The sequence below is a fragment of the Porites lutea genome, chromosome 8 (assembly GCF_958299795.1).
Source record: "Porites lutea chromosome 8, jaPorLute2.1, whole genome shotgun sequence".
NCBI classification, from domain to species: domain Eukaryota; kingdom Metazoa; phylum Cnidaria; class Anthozoa; order Scleractinia; family Poritidae; genus Porites; species Porites lutea.
In genome coordinates, this window is record NC_133208.1 from 1,377,486 (window position 1) to 1,394,396 (window position 16,911).

Below are 16,911 nucleotides of genomic sequence, written 5' to 3' on the forward strand. Positions count from 1 at the left end.
GTTTCTTTTGTTGTACGTAATTTGTGCCTCGGTACCTACAGATAGAAACCTTCATTGTTTGAACATATGAAGATCATTTTGTGTTTGATCCGAGAACAGAATTCAATAAGTTTGCTGACTAATAAATATTTCCAGGGGCTGTTAAGGGAATGGAAGTCTGGGGAGAGTACTCAATCATCATGTGTTACCTCTTCCTCCCTAGTCTCCCCGGGGAGCCTTTTTTGTGTAGTGACTCAACGCGTCGACACATAAATAAAGCTGCGTAGGAGACTTCTTTCTCCCTACCTTTCCTCCCAATTCCCTTCAATTATCGTTACTCCTTCACCGGACTATAGATGACATGTCTCTATACCCAACAGCAACAGCAACGACAACCGTCAACAACAGTTTATTTCTACTACTGTAGATAACTAAAAGAATTGACAAGAATATAATTATAAATAAACAGTACATACAGTATTAGGGCACCTAAAATGACGAAAAAGCTAAACTAGTTGGGTGACCGTAATTATGATAATTAAAATGTGAAAGTCAGGAAAAACGCACAAATACATTGGTACACATAAATATCATAAACTTGGTACAAAAGTAAATGTACAGAACAAAACAAAACAAAATAACTAAATATAAACAGGACACACGGAGACACGGAGAAATCTGCATTAAGCAGTGAACGGAAGACATATACGCAATGAGCAAAACACGTCCGCCATCTTTGCTGACCACTGACCACGCTGACCAAACCCAAAACATTGGTATGGAATTAAGGAAAAATTTGAACAAGTGAGTAATATGAAAAGCAAATACTCCTGATAATAATTCTATGTAATTTTCAGATTCGTCCATTTACATTCGATTAAACCTCCAGTGAAATTCATCTTCAAAAATTAGGGGTGGTCCACAGGGGCAGTCCGTAGATCGGATCCACGAATAGGTCCATTGACTACAATCTTAGACAAAATAGATGAATTTGTACCCCCCACTCCCCCAAACCAAGGAGGGGAAAACGGCGCGTTTTGGTTTTGCGCGGCTTCATCCTTGATTTGGGGGGATGGGGGTTTGCTGTTTCATTTTACTCTGTTCAAGATTGTAGGTCCACAGGGCTGGTCCATGGTCCGGAGTCCTTGTTTTGTATATGCCCCTTGGGGGTCAGTTTGTCCTTAAAACCAGAACGTTTCTACCTTTGTTTTGAGTTTGCTTCTGTGACAAGAATTTTGATCAAGTTGGTGTTTGCTTATTTGATCCCAGACATCTGTTCTCAAAACTTACCTCGTTTAAGGTCGAAAATGTTTGCCTAAAATCAGGAATCCGGAATCCGAAAAAAAGACACGTCGAACGCCGAATGACTCTGAAGTTTAGTGATTAGGGTTAGGAAACTGAGTGAATCAAGTTTTAGGTCAGTCTGCCTAAGTATAATAACCCTAAATGGAACCCGATACACTCACTTCCTTACCCTTATCACTAAACTTTCGGAGTCAGTAGGCGTTCGTCGTGGTATTTTTCCGGATTCCTGAGTTCCTGCATGGGGTGCTTACCATTTGACAGAAAAATCCGGTTGGGGTGTACCCTGCCCGGGGTACCCTGGCTCCAGAGGTCCGTTCTCAAAATACCCAGGGTCACAGCTTCACCGCGAAATATCAGGAATTAGATCAGAAAAAAATAATCTTTGGAATCCAGGGAAGTTGGGGTGTCGAAAGCATAATGGTAAGCGATTTACTAGTTTACGGCAGAATTGCCACATCCGTTACGGTTTGAATCCAGAAAGGGGGCGAATTTGTGTAGCGTGAGTCTGGAATCGAGAAGGACCCGAAAAATTGGTAAAAGGAAAGCAACATTTTCGTTTGGTTCGTACCAACCGGAATGAACGGACTACCTCAAAACGTACTCCTCAATTTTCGGTTGGAATTTCCGAAAAGTGACCTTACCACTTACCTTCCGTCCTGAATTTCCGAAATTTTCTATCAAATGGTAAGCACCCCTGGGTTGTTAACCATTTATAAAAAAATTCCGGCAATTTTGGTTCGGGAATTTTGGTTCGGAAAGAACGGTTACACGTCGTTTACCATTTGCCTAAAACTTCCGGATTGTCGCGCCGGGCTAGATTGGATTCTAGTTGCTACATGAAACTAGAACGAAAATAGTACGAAACTCAAGAAACTTGTAAATGGAAAACGAATTTCCATTCGGGACCCTAACCCTAACCCTAAAACGTCGGGACGTCCCAACCCGGAAAACGGGACTACCTTTTCAGAATTTCCGTTTGTTCCGGGAATTTTCCAGTGGGACGAACCGGAACCAAAGAACGTTTACCATTTACATCCCAACAGGAATTTCCGGGAATTTGTGGTTAATGGAAAACAACCCTGGTTTTAGACAAACGCGAAAGAAATATCCATAACTAGAACGTGTGATATTTGTGGAACAGAAAGGAGAAGTCGTTACGCACACGATGCCATGGTAGCATACATACATACATACATACATACATACATACATACATACATACATACATACATACATACATACATACATACATACATACATACATACATACATACATACATACATACATACATACATACATACATACATACATACATACATACATACATACATACATACATAGTTTATTTGGTAACGCAGGTTACAGAATACGCAAGACTGAAGTCCTGATGTGGACCTGCCTATCTACTTGTTAAAAACTAAAGTATATACATGTGAATAAATAGAAAATCAACAGAAGTTAAATAATAAATAATAATAACAATACAAATATAAATAAGATTAATAAAGAAATTCCTCATTCCTATTTCTTATCATGGAAGATTCCTTATTATAGCTTATAGAATTAATTAAGTCCTTGCTAGATCTAAGTCTTTTTTTAAAGCATTCTAAGCTAGAAGACCTTTTGGATCGAATCAGGAAGTGAGTTCCAAGCAATGGCAGCTCTATGCTTAAAAGTCAGCCTGCCAATTTCTGATTTAGGACTTGGAAATTCAATATTCATTGATTTCCTCAGGCAGTGAGATGATTGTTTTAACATTACTAGATCATTTAAAACATTGGCATTGCATCTATAGTAGGATTTATACGCTTCTACTAACAGTCTCTTAGTCCCGGGGGGGGCACTCGGGTATTTTTTGGGTGGGTATGTGCCGCCCGGGACTTCAAATTAGCACCCCATTCTAGAAAAAATTTCCCCTAAAATTGATACCCCGTTCTAGAAATGGGCCAATTTCTTATACCCCGTTCTAGAATTCTCCCTAAAACTGATACCCCGTTCTAGAAATGGGCCAATTTTCTTTACCCCGTCTAGGGTGCAACAAGAGTATAACAATGTGCTTGTTAACGCATTGAACCGTTTTTTTAAAAGCAATCTGTCCTTGAATACTTTCAAATGGCTGCTTACAAAAGTGGAGCTTTCGTTCGAAATATTATACCCCGTGCTAGAAAACGCCTCTGAAATGGATACCCCGTTCTAAATCAGGAGCTTCAAAATCACGACCCCTTTGGGCGGCACATACCCGTATAGGCAATGTATGGGAGTACCCCCCCCCCCCCCCCCCCCCGGGCTCTAAGTATAGTAAAATGATAAATTATAGCGAAATTTCTGGATGACAACAAACCGAAAACGTGACGTAACTTAAAATTCATCGATCTTTTTCAATTTCATTTAATTTGTCAAATGTTGGCGAATTTTTCTGGGGTTGAATGCGAAAGGACCGTATCAAAAGTTTAGAAAAAGAAAAATGAAATTTTTGAGTTGTGTTCTCGTCCTAAAGCAGGCGTCTGAAATTAGAAACTTCGTGTCGCAATCGCGCAACGACGGCTAAGAAAAGTACAAAAAACATTAAAAATATTAAGGTGATGTTACACGGGACGATTGGCAACGAAGATTTTTAGCGCAACACAGGGTTCAAATCCCGTTAAGTAAGAGCTGCTAAGTTTTACTTTACCAAAGCTTGAGCTTTGAGAAAGGCGAAGCATGTCAATCAATCTTAATTATGTTACGTGGGAAGACGTGGGAATATATGGACGCCGTCGTCGTTGCTACCATGGTTACGTGACGTCACACTTTTTCCTTCTGTTCGCTCGACCAAGTACTTCCCGGATCATGGCGTCCTCCATGGCGGAAGGCTCATCTGAGCTAAATGAACTTTTTAGGGACATATCCTCGAAGTTTTCTCCAGCTGAATCAGAGGATATCGTGAAGTCTTCAAAACGAATTTATGGAGAGCAATTTAAATCGCTGGGAAATCAAGATTTGTTGTCATGTTTGGATCGTTTGTGTAAGTTCGGTTATGTTTCGAGTAAAAAACTGACTCTAATCAAGGAGTTCATTGCTACAAGATCAAACAATGAGCAGGACATTAACAAAAGAGTTGAAGACTTTGAGACCTCCCACCCATCCCAGCCTGAGCCGGAAAAGGAATTACACGGAAGAATTGAGGAGTCCAAGGAGATTACGGAAAAACTTAAAATGAAGCCTTTTGTTGTTAATTTGTGTGGATCCGCTGGAGTGGGAAAGACAACTCTTGCCAAGAATATTTGTGATAAATGGGCTGGGAAGAAATATGTCTTTGATTTAAGAGAAGCTAAAGATATGACGGCAGTTTATCTGAACATCATGGGTAAACTTGACCTAAATATCCAAAATGTTCGTTTTGATATGGGTACTGTTGTTGGAAGAATTCATGACCTTTTGAAAGTGACAAGTGAAGGTCCTTCTGTTCTTTTACTTCTTGACAATGTGGATCAGTTCACTGAAGGAAAGGAAAAGGAGGGCGAGAACTTAAGAACACAGTTTTTATACTTCCTGGGAAAGCTGTCAGAGTTTGATGGCGAGAAAGGTTTATTAAACGTGCTTCTGACCTCAAGGACTCAGCTGAATAATTCAGAGAATGTGTCTGATTTTAAGTTGCAACCTCTTACAAATAAGTTTTCAGAGAAAATCTTGCTACCTACAGAAACATTTCATGTTGAGGCACAGCAGAAGAAGAAGCTTCTTGACATCTGCAAAGGAGTTCCATTGCTATTGAAAGGAACAGCCGCAATTTTGAAACAAAGGAGAAAATCTCCCAGTGATCTTATTGATGAGATACAAATGAACTCTAAAGAGGAAGCTGGAGTTCCTGTGAAATCAAAATATGAAGAGGGATACAGAAGAAAGTCCTTTCAATTCAGAAGAAGAAGGCATTGATGATGATCAAATATCAGTGATCAGAGAAATGTTCTATACTTTACCATCTGACACTTTGAGGGTTTCTGCTGTATCGGTATCCTTGTTTCATGGGCCCTTTACTGCTTCCACTGCTGCCAAAATTCTTGGTGTTAGCATATCAGAAGCTGTGGCACGGCTTGAAGGACTAGTAACCAATGAAATTATTCATATAGTTGACGAAGATGCCAAGCAGTTGATGTATGACATTCATCCACTTTTAAGAAAGTATGCTGAAAGCATTAATAATGATGACATGTTCTGTGACTCTTACACTGAAGCCAAGGGCAGATTTTACGAGCACTTCATGTCAAAGATGAAACAAATTGCTGGATTAATGAAGACCAGCGACATCAAAGCATTCAATGAGTTTAAAAGAGATCGTCCAAACTTTGAGTTTGCAATTGACATCTCCTTGCTCCCAGAGTACTTCAGTGTTCCTGGTGGATACCATGAAATTACATTGATTGTATCCCTTTTTAATGCTGTATTAGCTGAAAAGAAAAATATTGAGGTGTTCCATTCCTGGGCAGAGATGTGCCCAAATGACAGAAAGTTAGGTATGCAAAATTTTTTTAAACTTAGTTAGAATTTACATTGTACTGTACCATAATGAGTCTTAAAATAATTATTATTGCAGTGTGACGTCTTCAACCGGGGCCACCTTAGGACTTTCAACCAATCAGAAATGTCTTTTAACAAAGAATTAGGCGTGCGGGCCTCATCGGGAACTGTCCTATATAATTTTGCGATTGGCTAGTTTCGATTATAAATTGTTTCGCCATCTAGAATGGTGTGTCATATACACTTACTCGTCTCTCTTGTGTGGCTGCTTTTTCTAAAATATACAAGCTGCTTACATATTAAAAGGCTGGCTATAAGTAATATTGCTTGGTAAGGGGTATAAAAAAGCTTTGTATCTTTGGGGGAAAAGCGTTCTGGTTACAAGACATTGTTTGAAAATAACGCACTGTGTTCTTTACCGCTGCATTGTATTTTCTTCTTCCTACAACTAGACAGTCATCATTCTAGATCTGGGTCCAGAAACTTCATTTGTAAAAATAAAGGAAGGATAAGTCATTCTTCAACAGAAACATTTGCATTCAACAAGAAAGAATATCAACAGCTGGGCTAATGCAGGGCGCTGTCTTTATCAAGAAGACATGGAGTAATCCAAATTTCCCTGTTCGGCTGAACGGGAATTCAAACGTTATAACCTATCACATAATTCAAAGATAGCGCTAATAATATTATTACTCCTAAACTTTTCGCTTGCTGTAAAAAACGTTTTTTCTTGCATCCCTGGAGAGATATTTTAGCAACAAGAGAAACAAAATTGGGCAAGTTGCTCGATTGTGGGATGGGAAAGCATTCTCAATATGGTGTTGCCAGACAACAAAACACAACAGTTTTGTTAAAGAAATGGTCTCTGATTGGCTGAAAGTTCTTAGGTGGCCCCGGTTGAAGTAGCCTCCCATGCAGACGTTCTTAGGGGTTCGTCACGCGTTCCTGCCCCACTAACATCTGCTGAACTGAAAGACAAATTTTTCCTTTCCCATTGTTCGCAACTATCAGCTGGAGATCACACGCAGATTATCAGAGATCCAATCGGCGATGTTGAAGTCAAAGTGTTTACAAGCCAAACACATACGTGCAAGCTCTGTAGAGTGTGATACGTGACCTAAGATTTTTGCTCCAGACGAGAGTCTAGGAGATAAGCGATGGGTTGTTGTATCTCTGTAAAGGCTGGATTAGATGTTGTTTGCTCATAAAGTTGTTCTTTGGGTGATGCAACGGCGGGGTTACCTTGTAAGACTGAACAAAAGGCACAATTTTTTTTACACGTTGTAGTAAAGCCGACTTCCGTTCAGCAAATTTAACCTCCGAGGTAATTTTTTTCAATGAGATTGTGGGGGTAGCCACTAGTAAGAATGCTTGTGAGTTAACTGAGTAGTTTGTTCTGAAACTGTAAGGTCTTCACCTTTCATGCGACCTTTCTGATCTTTTCTGGAGCTATAAAGTCAAGCGTGAAATTTCTCAGTGTCTAAAGTGCACTTCCCAGATCTGGAAGTCTGCTGTGATTGGTCTATGTTTTTTTCCGCTCAAGTCAGCAGATGTTCGTGGATCAGGAACGCGTGACGAACCCCTAAGAATGTCTGGGTGGGAGGCTACAGTTGAAGTCGTCACACTCTAAATGAGTCGAGGAAGCTCTCAAACTTTTAGTCATGCTAATTGATTGTAGGTTTTTTTTTACATCTATGCAAAACTACCATGGGGCACTCACACAATCTGTTTGCATAACTGTTTAAAATTTCACATTTATAAATTTATGGGATTTTAGTGGATTTACTGTATGTTTCATGTAGAACCACAAAAAGGTGAATGTAATAATATAGAATGAATATAATATTAATGCTATGTGGGCATTCAAGTGCTACCTCATTTGAGGTGGAAGGCAGTTTATAACAAAGTTAAGGCAGTTAAATGTTTATTTAGCATTGATCTTTGTATATTTATAAAATAACTAAGATAGTATGCGTGCCCTGATTGGCTGAGAGGCGTGTTTGCATGAGATTACAATGTGTGTAAACGTGGTTGTGATGTCAGGATATTTTGCTTCTCATGCGCAATTCAGATGTAATCAAGCAAGCACGAATTTGAAAAAGTTTTTGAGTTTAAAAATAGACAAGTTTACTTTAATTAACCATTCCCTTGTCAGCTGCAGAAACTTGGGAAATCAATGCAAACATGCCTTGTTTTTTTTTTTTTTTTGCTTAAGCAGACATTTTAAGCTTGAAATTTTGGAAAGCTTATGTTTTAAACAATAAAACAAGAACTGATTACGCAGGGTGTTACGAAAACTAAGACCCTCCAAAGCTAAAACCTATAATTCCTAAGACCCATCTTAGTTTTTGAGATTACGAAAACTAAGACTCCCTAAAATCGAATCTGTCAAAATATGAAGTCAAATTGTAACCAAAATAGGTCTAATCTGTCAAATTATCTTCTCTCCCATTGGATGAATATTTTGATTTTATGGCTTAGACATTCAAGACAAGTATATATTCTAAGCACTTGTTAGCGTTAATGTGTTGCCTGCAAGTGATCTTTTATGATCTTTTATCACTATGTTTTTATTGTTTCCATAGGATTCAACGTCCCAAAGTCAACAAATTTGATAATTTTAATGCGTCCGTTTTTTGCAGGTTCTTTATTTCATGCTCAGCTACTATGCTGGGAAGCTAGACTGGTCTTTAAAGCTCAGGGTGCTCATAAAGCCTTTGAAGTGTTGCAGAGGGCATCCATGTCGTTAAACCAAGTTGTTGACAAATCTACTGAATCTTTCAAGCTGACCCAAGGGCTCTACTTGTATTTTGAGGGAGAAATCTACTCCCAAAACAGAGACTACCACAAAGCGATTGAATGTTTAGAGTCCTCCTTAGACCTCATGGAGAGTGAGTTTAAACTTGACACCAATGTTGGCAGGTGTTATAACACTCTGGGGAATTGTTATTATGGACTTGGCAGACCGGAGAAAGCCCTCGAGTTCTACAACAAGGCGCTTAAAATGCGAGTAGAATTATCCGGCTGTGATTATCACTACGACATGGCAGTTTACAAGAATCAGCTTGGCACAGTTCATGAGGACAAAGGAGAGTATGACATGGCAGTGAAATGCTACAAAGATGCTCTCGAACTTTTAAAAGAGCTCAAATGTTTAGGATATGAAGATGAAGCACTGTTTTGTAGAAATCTCGCCAATGTTTACGTTCGCCAAGAAAAGTACAAAGAAGCTGAAGAGGAGGCAGAGAAGGCGTTTAAAATCAGACATAAAATTCTTGGAAATCACCTGGATACTGTGCGAAGCATTTTTCAACTGGGAGTTATTCAAGCAAACTTAGAGACTTATGACAAAGCCTTGGACTTTTTCTTAAAAGCTTGGAAGATGGAGAAATTATTGGGTGCTGGGAACCAAAGTGTGGTTTGGAGAAAAATTATCAAAGGCGTCTTTGATATGCATAAATTCCTAAAGAAGAAAGGTGCCGAAAAAGAAAAAGAAGAGTTTAGGCAAGACGCTTTGGCGTTTTGTGAGCGTTTCTGGGAAGAAGAGAAAGCTTCTCCACAGTTTAACTTTACTCCTTACAATAAGGAGATTATTGATGCCATACTATATCTACTGGAGAAAAGAACCAGTTTGTTTGGATTGACAGATAAGAAAGAAAAAGCTCTCATAGACAAGTATGAAAGAGAAGCTCTTTGGTTCTATGATGGAATGCAAGGAATTACTGAGCAAAGCTTTAACAATGAATTTGACGGGGCAACAGACAATAAACTGCTTAATGAACTGCTGAGAGAGAGAACTGCCTTCTTGGACAAGTTAATTGAATTCTGTAGTCGGCACGATAAGCGTGAAAAACTTCTTAAGCACAAACAGGGGAAGATGGCGCTGTTTAAGAAAGTCCTTGTCAGGTCCGATTTTGTTGGTGAGAAGAAACAGGAGAAATTAATGCTAAAAGAAGCGGCGGAAGAGTTGTATAAAGACATTGGAGAGAAAAACAGTATTAAGAAATTTAAAGAAAACCTCTTGGCAACCTGGCAAAGGCAGTGGGAAGAAGGAAAACGTGCAGAGGAGTCAAAAGTGAAGTTGGTGGCTAGAGAAAAAATGATCGACGGAATACTACAGTTGTACGAGGAACTCAAAATGAAAGATCTTCGTAAGAGATATAAAAAAGAAGATTTGATGTTTCGTGAAAGATTATGGGAAATACGATACACTGAAATGGAACCTTCCGTTAAGAAGAAGTTTCTTAATGAGATGAGAGAGCTGGCGTCTTCGATTGGAGAAAGAGAAAGAGTGAAAGTCTACCTTGCTGCCTTAAAGGTAAACTTTTAGGGTTAATAACCTTTACTGTAATAACCTACCGTTTTCCAACTTGACGGTAAAGAGTCCTCCTATTTTGGGCATTTACTGCAGTCTACACAGAGTGTAGGATATTCACTAGGTTCTTTACAAAAAGATTCTTATATTTTATGAGGCAAATGAGTTGTCATTAATTATTGGTGTATAGTCTTTGCCTTCATATGACTAAAATTATTGTTATGTTTAATAAGATCTCACTCAGAGCAGACGACCACTCTCCACGGATTTTTACTGCTTTTTACTGATTTTCCTTTTTTATGTCTTTTTTTTTTCCTTGATGCGCAAGATTTTTTGCTTCAATTGTTTTGTTGTTGTTTTAAATAGTGGTCTAAATCTAAAAAAGTTTAGCCTGTAGGGTCTTTTTTTACATCACTTTGTAGGTTCTGATGAACGGTTTTTTACTGTATATAATAGCAGATTTTCGGTAGTGTAGAGATATTTTATTCTCACCTTCATGAAATTCTAGTAACGTTGGTTTGAGATCGAACATTGCACACCACTTTTTTTAAATGAATTTATGTGTTTGAAAATCCAGTAATCAAACAGGCAAGATTTGAAAGTCAGTTACTGAGTGTGACTATGACTATGCGTTGCTTATTATTAAATTTTTATATATTAACTTTTTACTTTTCCTGCTACATTGTGAGTAAACAAAAAAGGGTTATAAACCTGAAAAAATGACGAACCTAAGTATGGCATTAAACTAAAACCTTTTTTCCTACAAAAAAGTCCGGTGTGTCTTTTGTCATGTACCATACTTTACCTCTAATCCGTTTTGTCTTAACCAATTTCTCTTATAGGATCTGAGGGAGAAAGAACAGCCAAGCACCTCGCTAACACCGAAAGGTAACATTTCATGATGATTTCTTATTAAATAATAATTAATCAATCTTGTTCTCTATAGCTCACTTCGGAAAAGGGCGATAGCCTGGGACCCAAACTAAGCGCACGCTCATTTATGGGATTGTTTTGGGGGGACAAGTCGAGCAGCCACCTTGACGAGACATGGAAGTTGTTTTGGGGTAAAATTGCTCCAGGCACATCGTCTTCCTTCAGCTTCACATTTTCATGTTTTTTTTCTCCTTTCAATTCCACCTTCTGTTTTGCTATTTTGAGCTGTTTTAACTCCGCTGAAACATTCCACTATTCTGTCCGTCATGTTTGTTCACATTCGCCCCCCACCCCCCCCCCCCCTTCCCAATAATCTTATAAATGCCTGCACTCGTCTAGTTTGTATCCCAGGCTATCACTCTATTTCGAAGTGAGCAATTGTCAAACTGGTTTCTGAGTGCGAGCATCTGTTTGCCGGGGGCCCGTTTCTCGAATGTCCCGAGAAGCTGTTGGTGTGAAATGTTAGAATGCTTATGATTGTAATTTCTTATTTCATTAAATTTTCAGTAGTTGATTAAGTAAGCCATTATCTCGCTACCGCTGAAACAGATAATTAGATAGTAACAGGAAATATCGTGGGACAAGATACGGTAATTAGAATTAATCGATGTTGTATTTAATTGGGTATGACTAGCTGAACCGCACATAAGGATTAGCACCATAATTGTTAAGTAAACCCACGCTTAATAGGAAATTAGTTGAAATTAGTGCCCACGGATCAATGTTAAACGTGAGCAAAGAACTTAGACCCCATTTGATTATTGTGACCACGCCGGAATTACTCTTCTGGGTCTGGACTTTTTTAGCTAATATACGCAGCATTTTTGTTAAATTTAGTAAGATTGAAATTGATCATAGAACGGAATGTGTAATGTTGAATTGTGAAGAATAAAGTCAGATTTGTACAAAAGTATACAGTCCTCGATTGTTGAACCAGTGTGTGCGGAATCTCTCTCTATCGCAAGCGGGAAATTCTGCAAAAGCTGTCTCCGTTTATCGGAACAAAATGGAGAAGTTGCTAGCCAGGACCCGCGCTCTTATTCTTTATATTTCGATTTGAATATATGTTTTCAGGCCGGAAATGTTAGCGGGGCTTTCTAGAAACGGGTCCCTCGCTTCAAAACTGTATGACAGCAACAACCAGCATGACGCAGGTGTGGACACCTACCCCTCCTGTAAGTCACAATTTTGCCCTAGGTGAGAAGTAATCGTTAATGTTGACTTAGGGGGAGGGGTAGGTGCTCAGTTACACAGAGACCTCAATTGATCACCAGCTAGTTCTCTGATCTAAGATTTGATTGCCATACGTTTATAACTATTTACTTGGATGCTATTCCTTCGACAGGAATCAGAGCGGCAGAAATATCTACCTTATGAATATGATATATATCATATCCAGTTTTTAACTTTCAGGGCCAGTTATGAGACTAACCAGTATCTAACAAAACCGCGTGCTAAGCCATTTTCAGTTTGCCAAACGCTTTTATTCAGAGACCATTTATTGTGAACTGTTTCATGAAAGCAAATAGCATAGACTGGAAAAGCATTTGTCTTCTTAAAACAACGTACTAAGAAAGAGCTGAGATCTGGATGTCCAAAGATTTTTTAAACCACGATATAAAACAGACTTCGTTTAAATAACCAGACTCTTAGGGTAAAGGCTTTTTCTATGGTACTACGAGTTTTGGCCTAGGTATGATGGCTAACAACACATTTGTTGACAATAAATACCGCTAAGTAAAGAAACCTAAAACTCGTCGTTATCTCAGTATTTTATTTTTATTATTATTTTTTTAATTTCAAGTCCTTCAAGTACAGATGAGTTCTCTGCTCGAAAAATCCTCGTCGGATGCTGGCGAAGAGGAAGAAGAAGAAGAAGAAGAGGAAGTAGCAGTAGAAGCTGAAGAAGACGTTGAAGCGGTAACTGCGGAGGCTTCTGGGACAGAATCATCCGCGGAAGTGATCTCAGTAGGTTCAGAAGAGGATATTGTAACCCTGTCAGAGCAAGAAGTTGAAGGGGGATCCTAAGAAATGATTGTGAGTGGGCCGGACGAAGAGGCTGAATTAGAGTCTGAAAACGGAACCCCAGTTAAAGACGATTATATTGTTGTATTCAAGTAAGTACTTTAAAGTGACATTCAGTAAAATCTCCCTAACGCGGATACCGTCAACTTCCGCTCAACTTCGTAAAGGTTTTAGGAGGGTTTACCAGGGGGTGGGGAGGAGTTGGCTATAACCATACTAAAAAAGCTGCATAGCAGTGCCCATCAAAATACTTTGTGAATTTTCTCGCTTTTTTAAGCTTAAAAAAAATCAAATTCATTTCTGTGCAAACTAGAGGGGGCCTATATCCGAGGGAAATTATAAACGGATGTATCTTTTGTTTACCGATAGATGGGCCCACAACTAGGTGGGCAGAACTTAGAAAGTGAAGGTATTATAGGGAAAGATTCAAGTGCCAATGATGTCGCCTTGAAAAGGGCTATGTGATGTCATGTTTCCAACTTTCGTCTCGCCTTTCTCTCGTTAGGTGATTTTCACGCGCAGATGCGTTTCGCTCGCTCTACTATCCCTAAGGAAAAATGGGGACTACTCGTAGTCCAATTTTAAGCTTTTAGGATCTTAGGATTAGGTGAAAGGAAAGGTAGGTGGGCAATGGAACAAGATTTTCATGGAGATTTTGAGGTCAATGTCACATGGTTTTTTTGCTTCTTTCTCCGCTGTCCTTGACTAAATTGTGCTCATTCTGGTATGGTTTGAAAGATCTCTTCACTCTACACAAGTTAGCAAAGAAAGTTGTCCTTGACCGTTAAAACTGATGACGTCACAAAGGGTAGAAAGGACCTGGATCTGTACGGGCGGTTATGGGTGGTTCAGGGGCGAATGGGTTAATCCAAAAACCTAAAAATGGCCTTTTACCAACTTTTTCACCTGATTTTACATGAAATAGACAGATTTGGTTGTTTTATGCTGAAAAGTGGATTTTTTTCAAAAAGCGTGGTACTTTGCTTAACCCATTCGCTCCTGGAGATTTTGCCGAAAAACGCGTTTTGAAGTTAGTCGAGTGGTTTTCTGGTCACTGTCGTGCTATAAAGGGGTAAAACTTACCACAAACCGGTTTACAGGTCGTACACTTGGCGGCCTTCTGATCCAGATGCAAAACATCAGCTTGCGAAGTTCGGACATGCGCAGAGAGCAAAATTTCAAGATAGTTTTTGGGTTTAAAAGTGGCACAGCAGTCTTGACTTTTACTTCTTGCTTTTTCTCCTCCCTTCTTTTTTCGCTTTTCTTGCCTCATTTTTTTTTTCTCTTGCTGGGCATTTAGTAGGCTTCATTTTGGTGGGAAGAGTTTTTAGGAAAGCTTTTAGGATCTTAGGATTAGGTGAAAGGAAAGTTAGGTGGGCAATGGAACAAGATTTTCATGGAGATTTTGAGGTCAATGTCACATGGTTTTTTGCTTCTTTCTCTGCTGTCCTTGACTAAATTGTGCTCATTCTGGTATGGTTTGAAAGATCTCTTCACTCTACACAAGTTAGTGAAGAAAGTTGTCCTTGACCGTTAAAACTGATGACGTCACAAAGGGTAGAAAGGACCTGGATCCGCACGGGCGGTTATGGGTGGTTCAGGGGCGAATGGGTTAAGGAACTTTTCCTTGACTATTAATCTACAACTGAAAACATTTAATAAAGCAACAGGTTATTGTATTTGTCAGTTTCAACAACAGAAGCCTGGACTACCGGAATTGCTTTTTAATTTTGTTGTTCCTTCACTTATGCACTTTTCCAGTTATGCTAAGTTCATCCATCCATCCACTGACCAACTCCCCCCCCACCCCCCACCTGCCCAGCCACCAACCCAACCTCTCATTAACCACCCACCTACCCACCCATACTCCCACATCCTTTTTAGCTCATTGATCTTCCTTTTATGCACTCGTAAAAGTGAATTTCTCTGTTAAACCATTTACTCCTTTCACAATTTTTTTTCTTGCATGCATTGATTCCCTCATTCCTTTTTTGTTCGAAGTAAGTTGAGGTAATGCGGTCACATAGTACCTTTAAGTTTTTTTTTCAGTCTTTGCAGGAGAAGTGACGCAAGGGATTCCAACAGACGATGAACTAGAAGATCTGTCGAAAAAAATCCCTGACCATTGGAAAACGCCTGGGCGTCGGCTAACCTTCGATAAAGCAGAGTTGGAAGCATTTGACAAAGACAATGACAAAATTGCCAATAAACCTTACGCCATGTTCATGAACTGGAAAGAAAGAGAGGGCTCAGCTCCTACTTACCGTGTTCTGAACAAAGCGCTGTGTGACATACGTGTGAAACGTAGAGATTTAGCACAGCAATTTTGTTGCAACTGACTGATTAGAATTTTATTATTTTCTTTGCACTGAATTTACAGTAATCTACGTTGTACTTTTAATTGTTGGAATATCTTTTTCCTTTATATTAGTGTACCAAGTACAGGGTATTTATGTTGTAGCTGATAATATATGTTGTGGTTTAATTTTATCCTTGGTTTAAATTTTCTTTTTCTTCGTTTTAGGGTACAGTAATGTATGATAATTAGTGTGAAACAAAAGAAAAAAAAAGTTAAACCAAGGATAAAATTGAAGATCAATATATACGTGAGTATAAGTCAGAACATACAGAGAGGTCGGATAAGACACTCCACCCTCTCCTCTTGTGGTTTGGGTCATCAAAATTCTATTTTCGTATACTTTGAGTCAGGTCTGTGAGTTGTACCTGGTATTAGTTACAGTGAGACAAGCACTTAAATTCAGTTGCCACATCTCACACGCTTATTCTAATGTTTAGTGTAAATAAATATGTCTCTTCACAAAAAAGAAAAAAATTTCTTAATGTTATTCTACACACAGACACTGCACTCTAGAAACTGAGAAACGTTTAGTATTCTTTCTTCATGTAATTCCTATAGTGTTAATAAGTTGTTAAGTACCTCAGGCGAACTGATAGGTGTAAAGTATTAGTTTTATAAATGTTATTTAGTATATTAATATCTATTTTTATCATATGTACAGGTTTTTTGATATTTTATGTATATACTTTAATTTTCATATCTTATTTACATCACAGTTTTTTTAAATAAAGTACTGTATTTATTATATGTAATCAGAAGCATATGCTTCTGATTTAATCTAAAATGCATGATAGGAAACTGTTCCACCAGTCCATACATGTTCAAAATAAATACCTTGATTAAAAGGGTGATATTTGCCTATTTTTGGACTGGAAAAGTTCTAGGCACAATATATTTTTGCCACTAAGACCAAATTTGAATGGGACAGTGGGTGAAGAATTTGGACTTGGAAAGTAAGATTTGTTTTTGCCTCTGACATGTTTCAGGAGGCTCTTTTTGGATTTTCATGATTGCAGTTATCTGCCATAAAGTCGTCATTGTCTTTAAATCATTGGGCAGGGAAACAGATTTGGCTAAATATCTCAAAGTATTTTTTTTTTTACTTTTTTCTTTTATTCATGTTGTTGTTGTTTCATGTTGCTTTTCCACTGGTTGTTATTCAGAGAGAAAAAGGCAATTCCTTGGGATGGTTGGGTTTTTAAAGTTGCATATGTCAACCTGTTTACAATCAAATCTCTCCAAGACACCTGTAGGGCCCGTTTCCTCGAAAGATGATTAAGTTTAACCGAGGATTAAGCCAAAGTTTAAGCAAGGTTTTCGTGTCTAAGAACATCTTCAGACTTTATATTACTAAGGGAGTGTAGGAGAACCTGACCTTGACACCACCCCCCCTCCCCTGTCAGGGTATGGGTGGGAGAGGGTATTGAAAGCCCTAACCACTTCTATCGAGCCTATTCTAAATTCTTCCATGAAAATAATTATACCCCTGATATTGTC

The 16,911-nt window shown here is 38.7% G+C and overlaps 1 protein-coding gene across 1 annotated transcript; it reads left to right on the forward strand.

Moving 5' to 3' along the window:
- Window positions 1–9,838: 9,838 nt before the first annotated feature.
- On the forward strand, window positions 9,839–16,237 carry LOC140946716 (uncharacterized). Its single transcript, XM_073395820.1, has 4 exons — window positions 9,839–10,100; window positions 10,940–10,985; window positions 12,835–13,147; window positions 15,105–16,237. Exons 1-3 carry the CDS (start codon window positions 9,882–9,884, stop codon window positions 13,056–13,058), a joined length of 489 nt encoding a protein of 162 aa, XP_073251921.1. The 5' UTR covers window positions 9,839–9,881; the 3' UTR covers window positions 13,059–13,147; window positions 15,105–16,237.
- The last annotated feature ends 674 nt before the right edge of the window (window positions 16,238–16,911 follow it).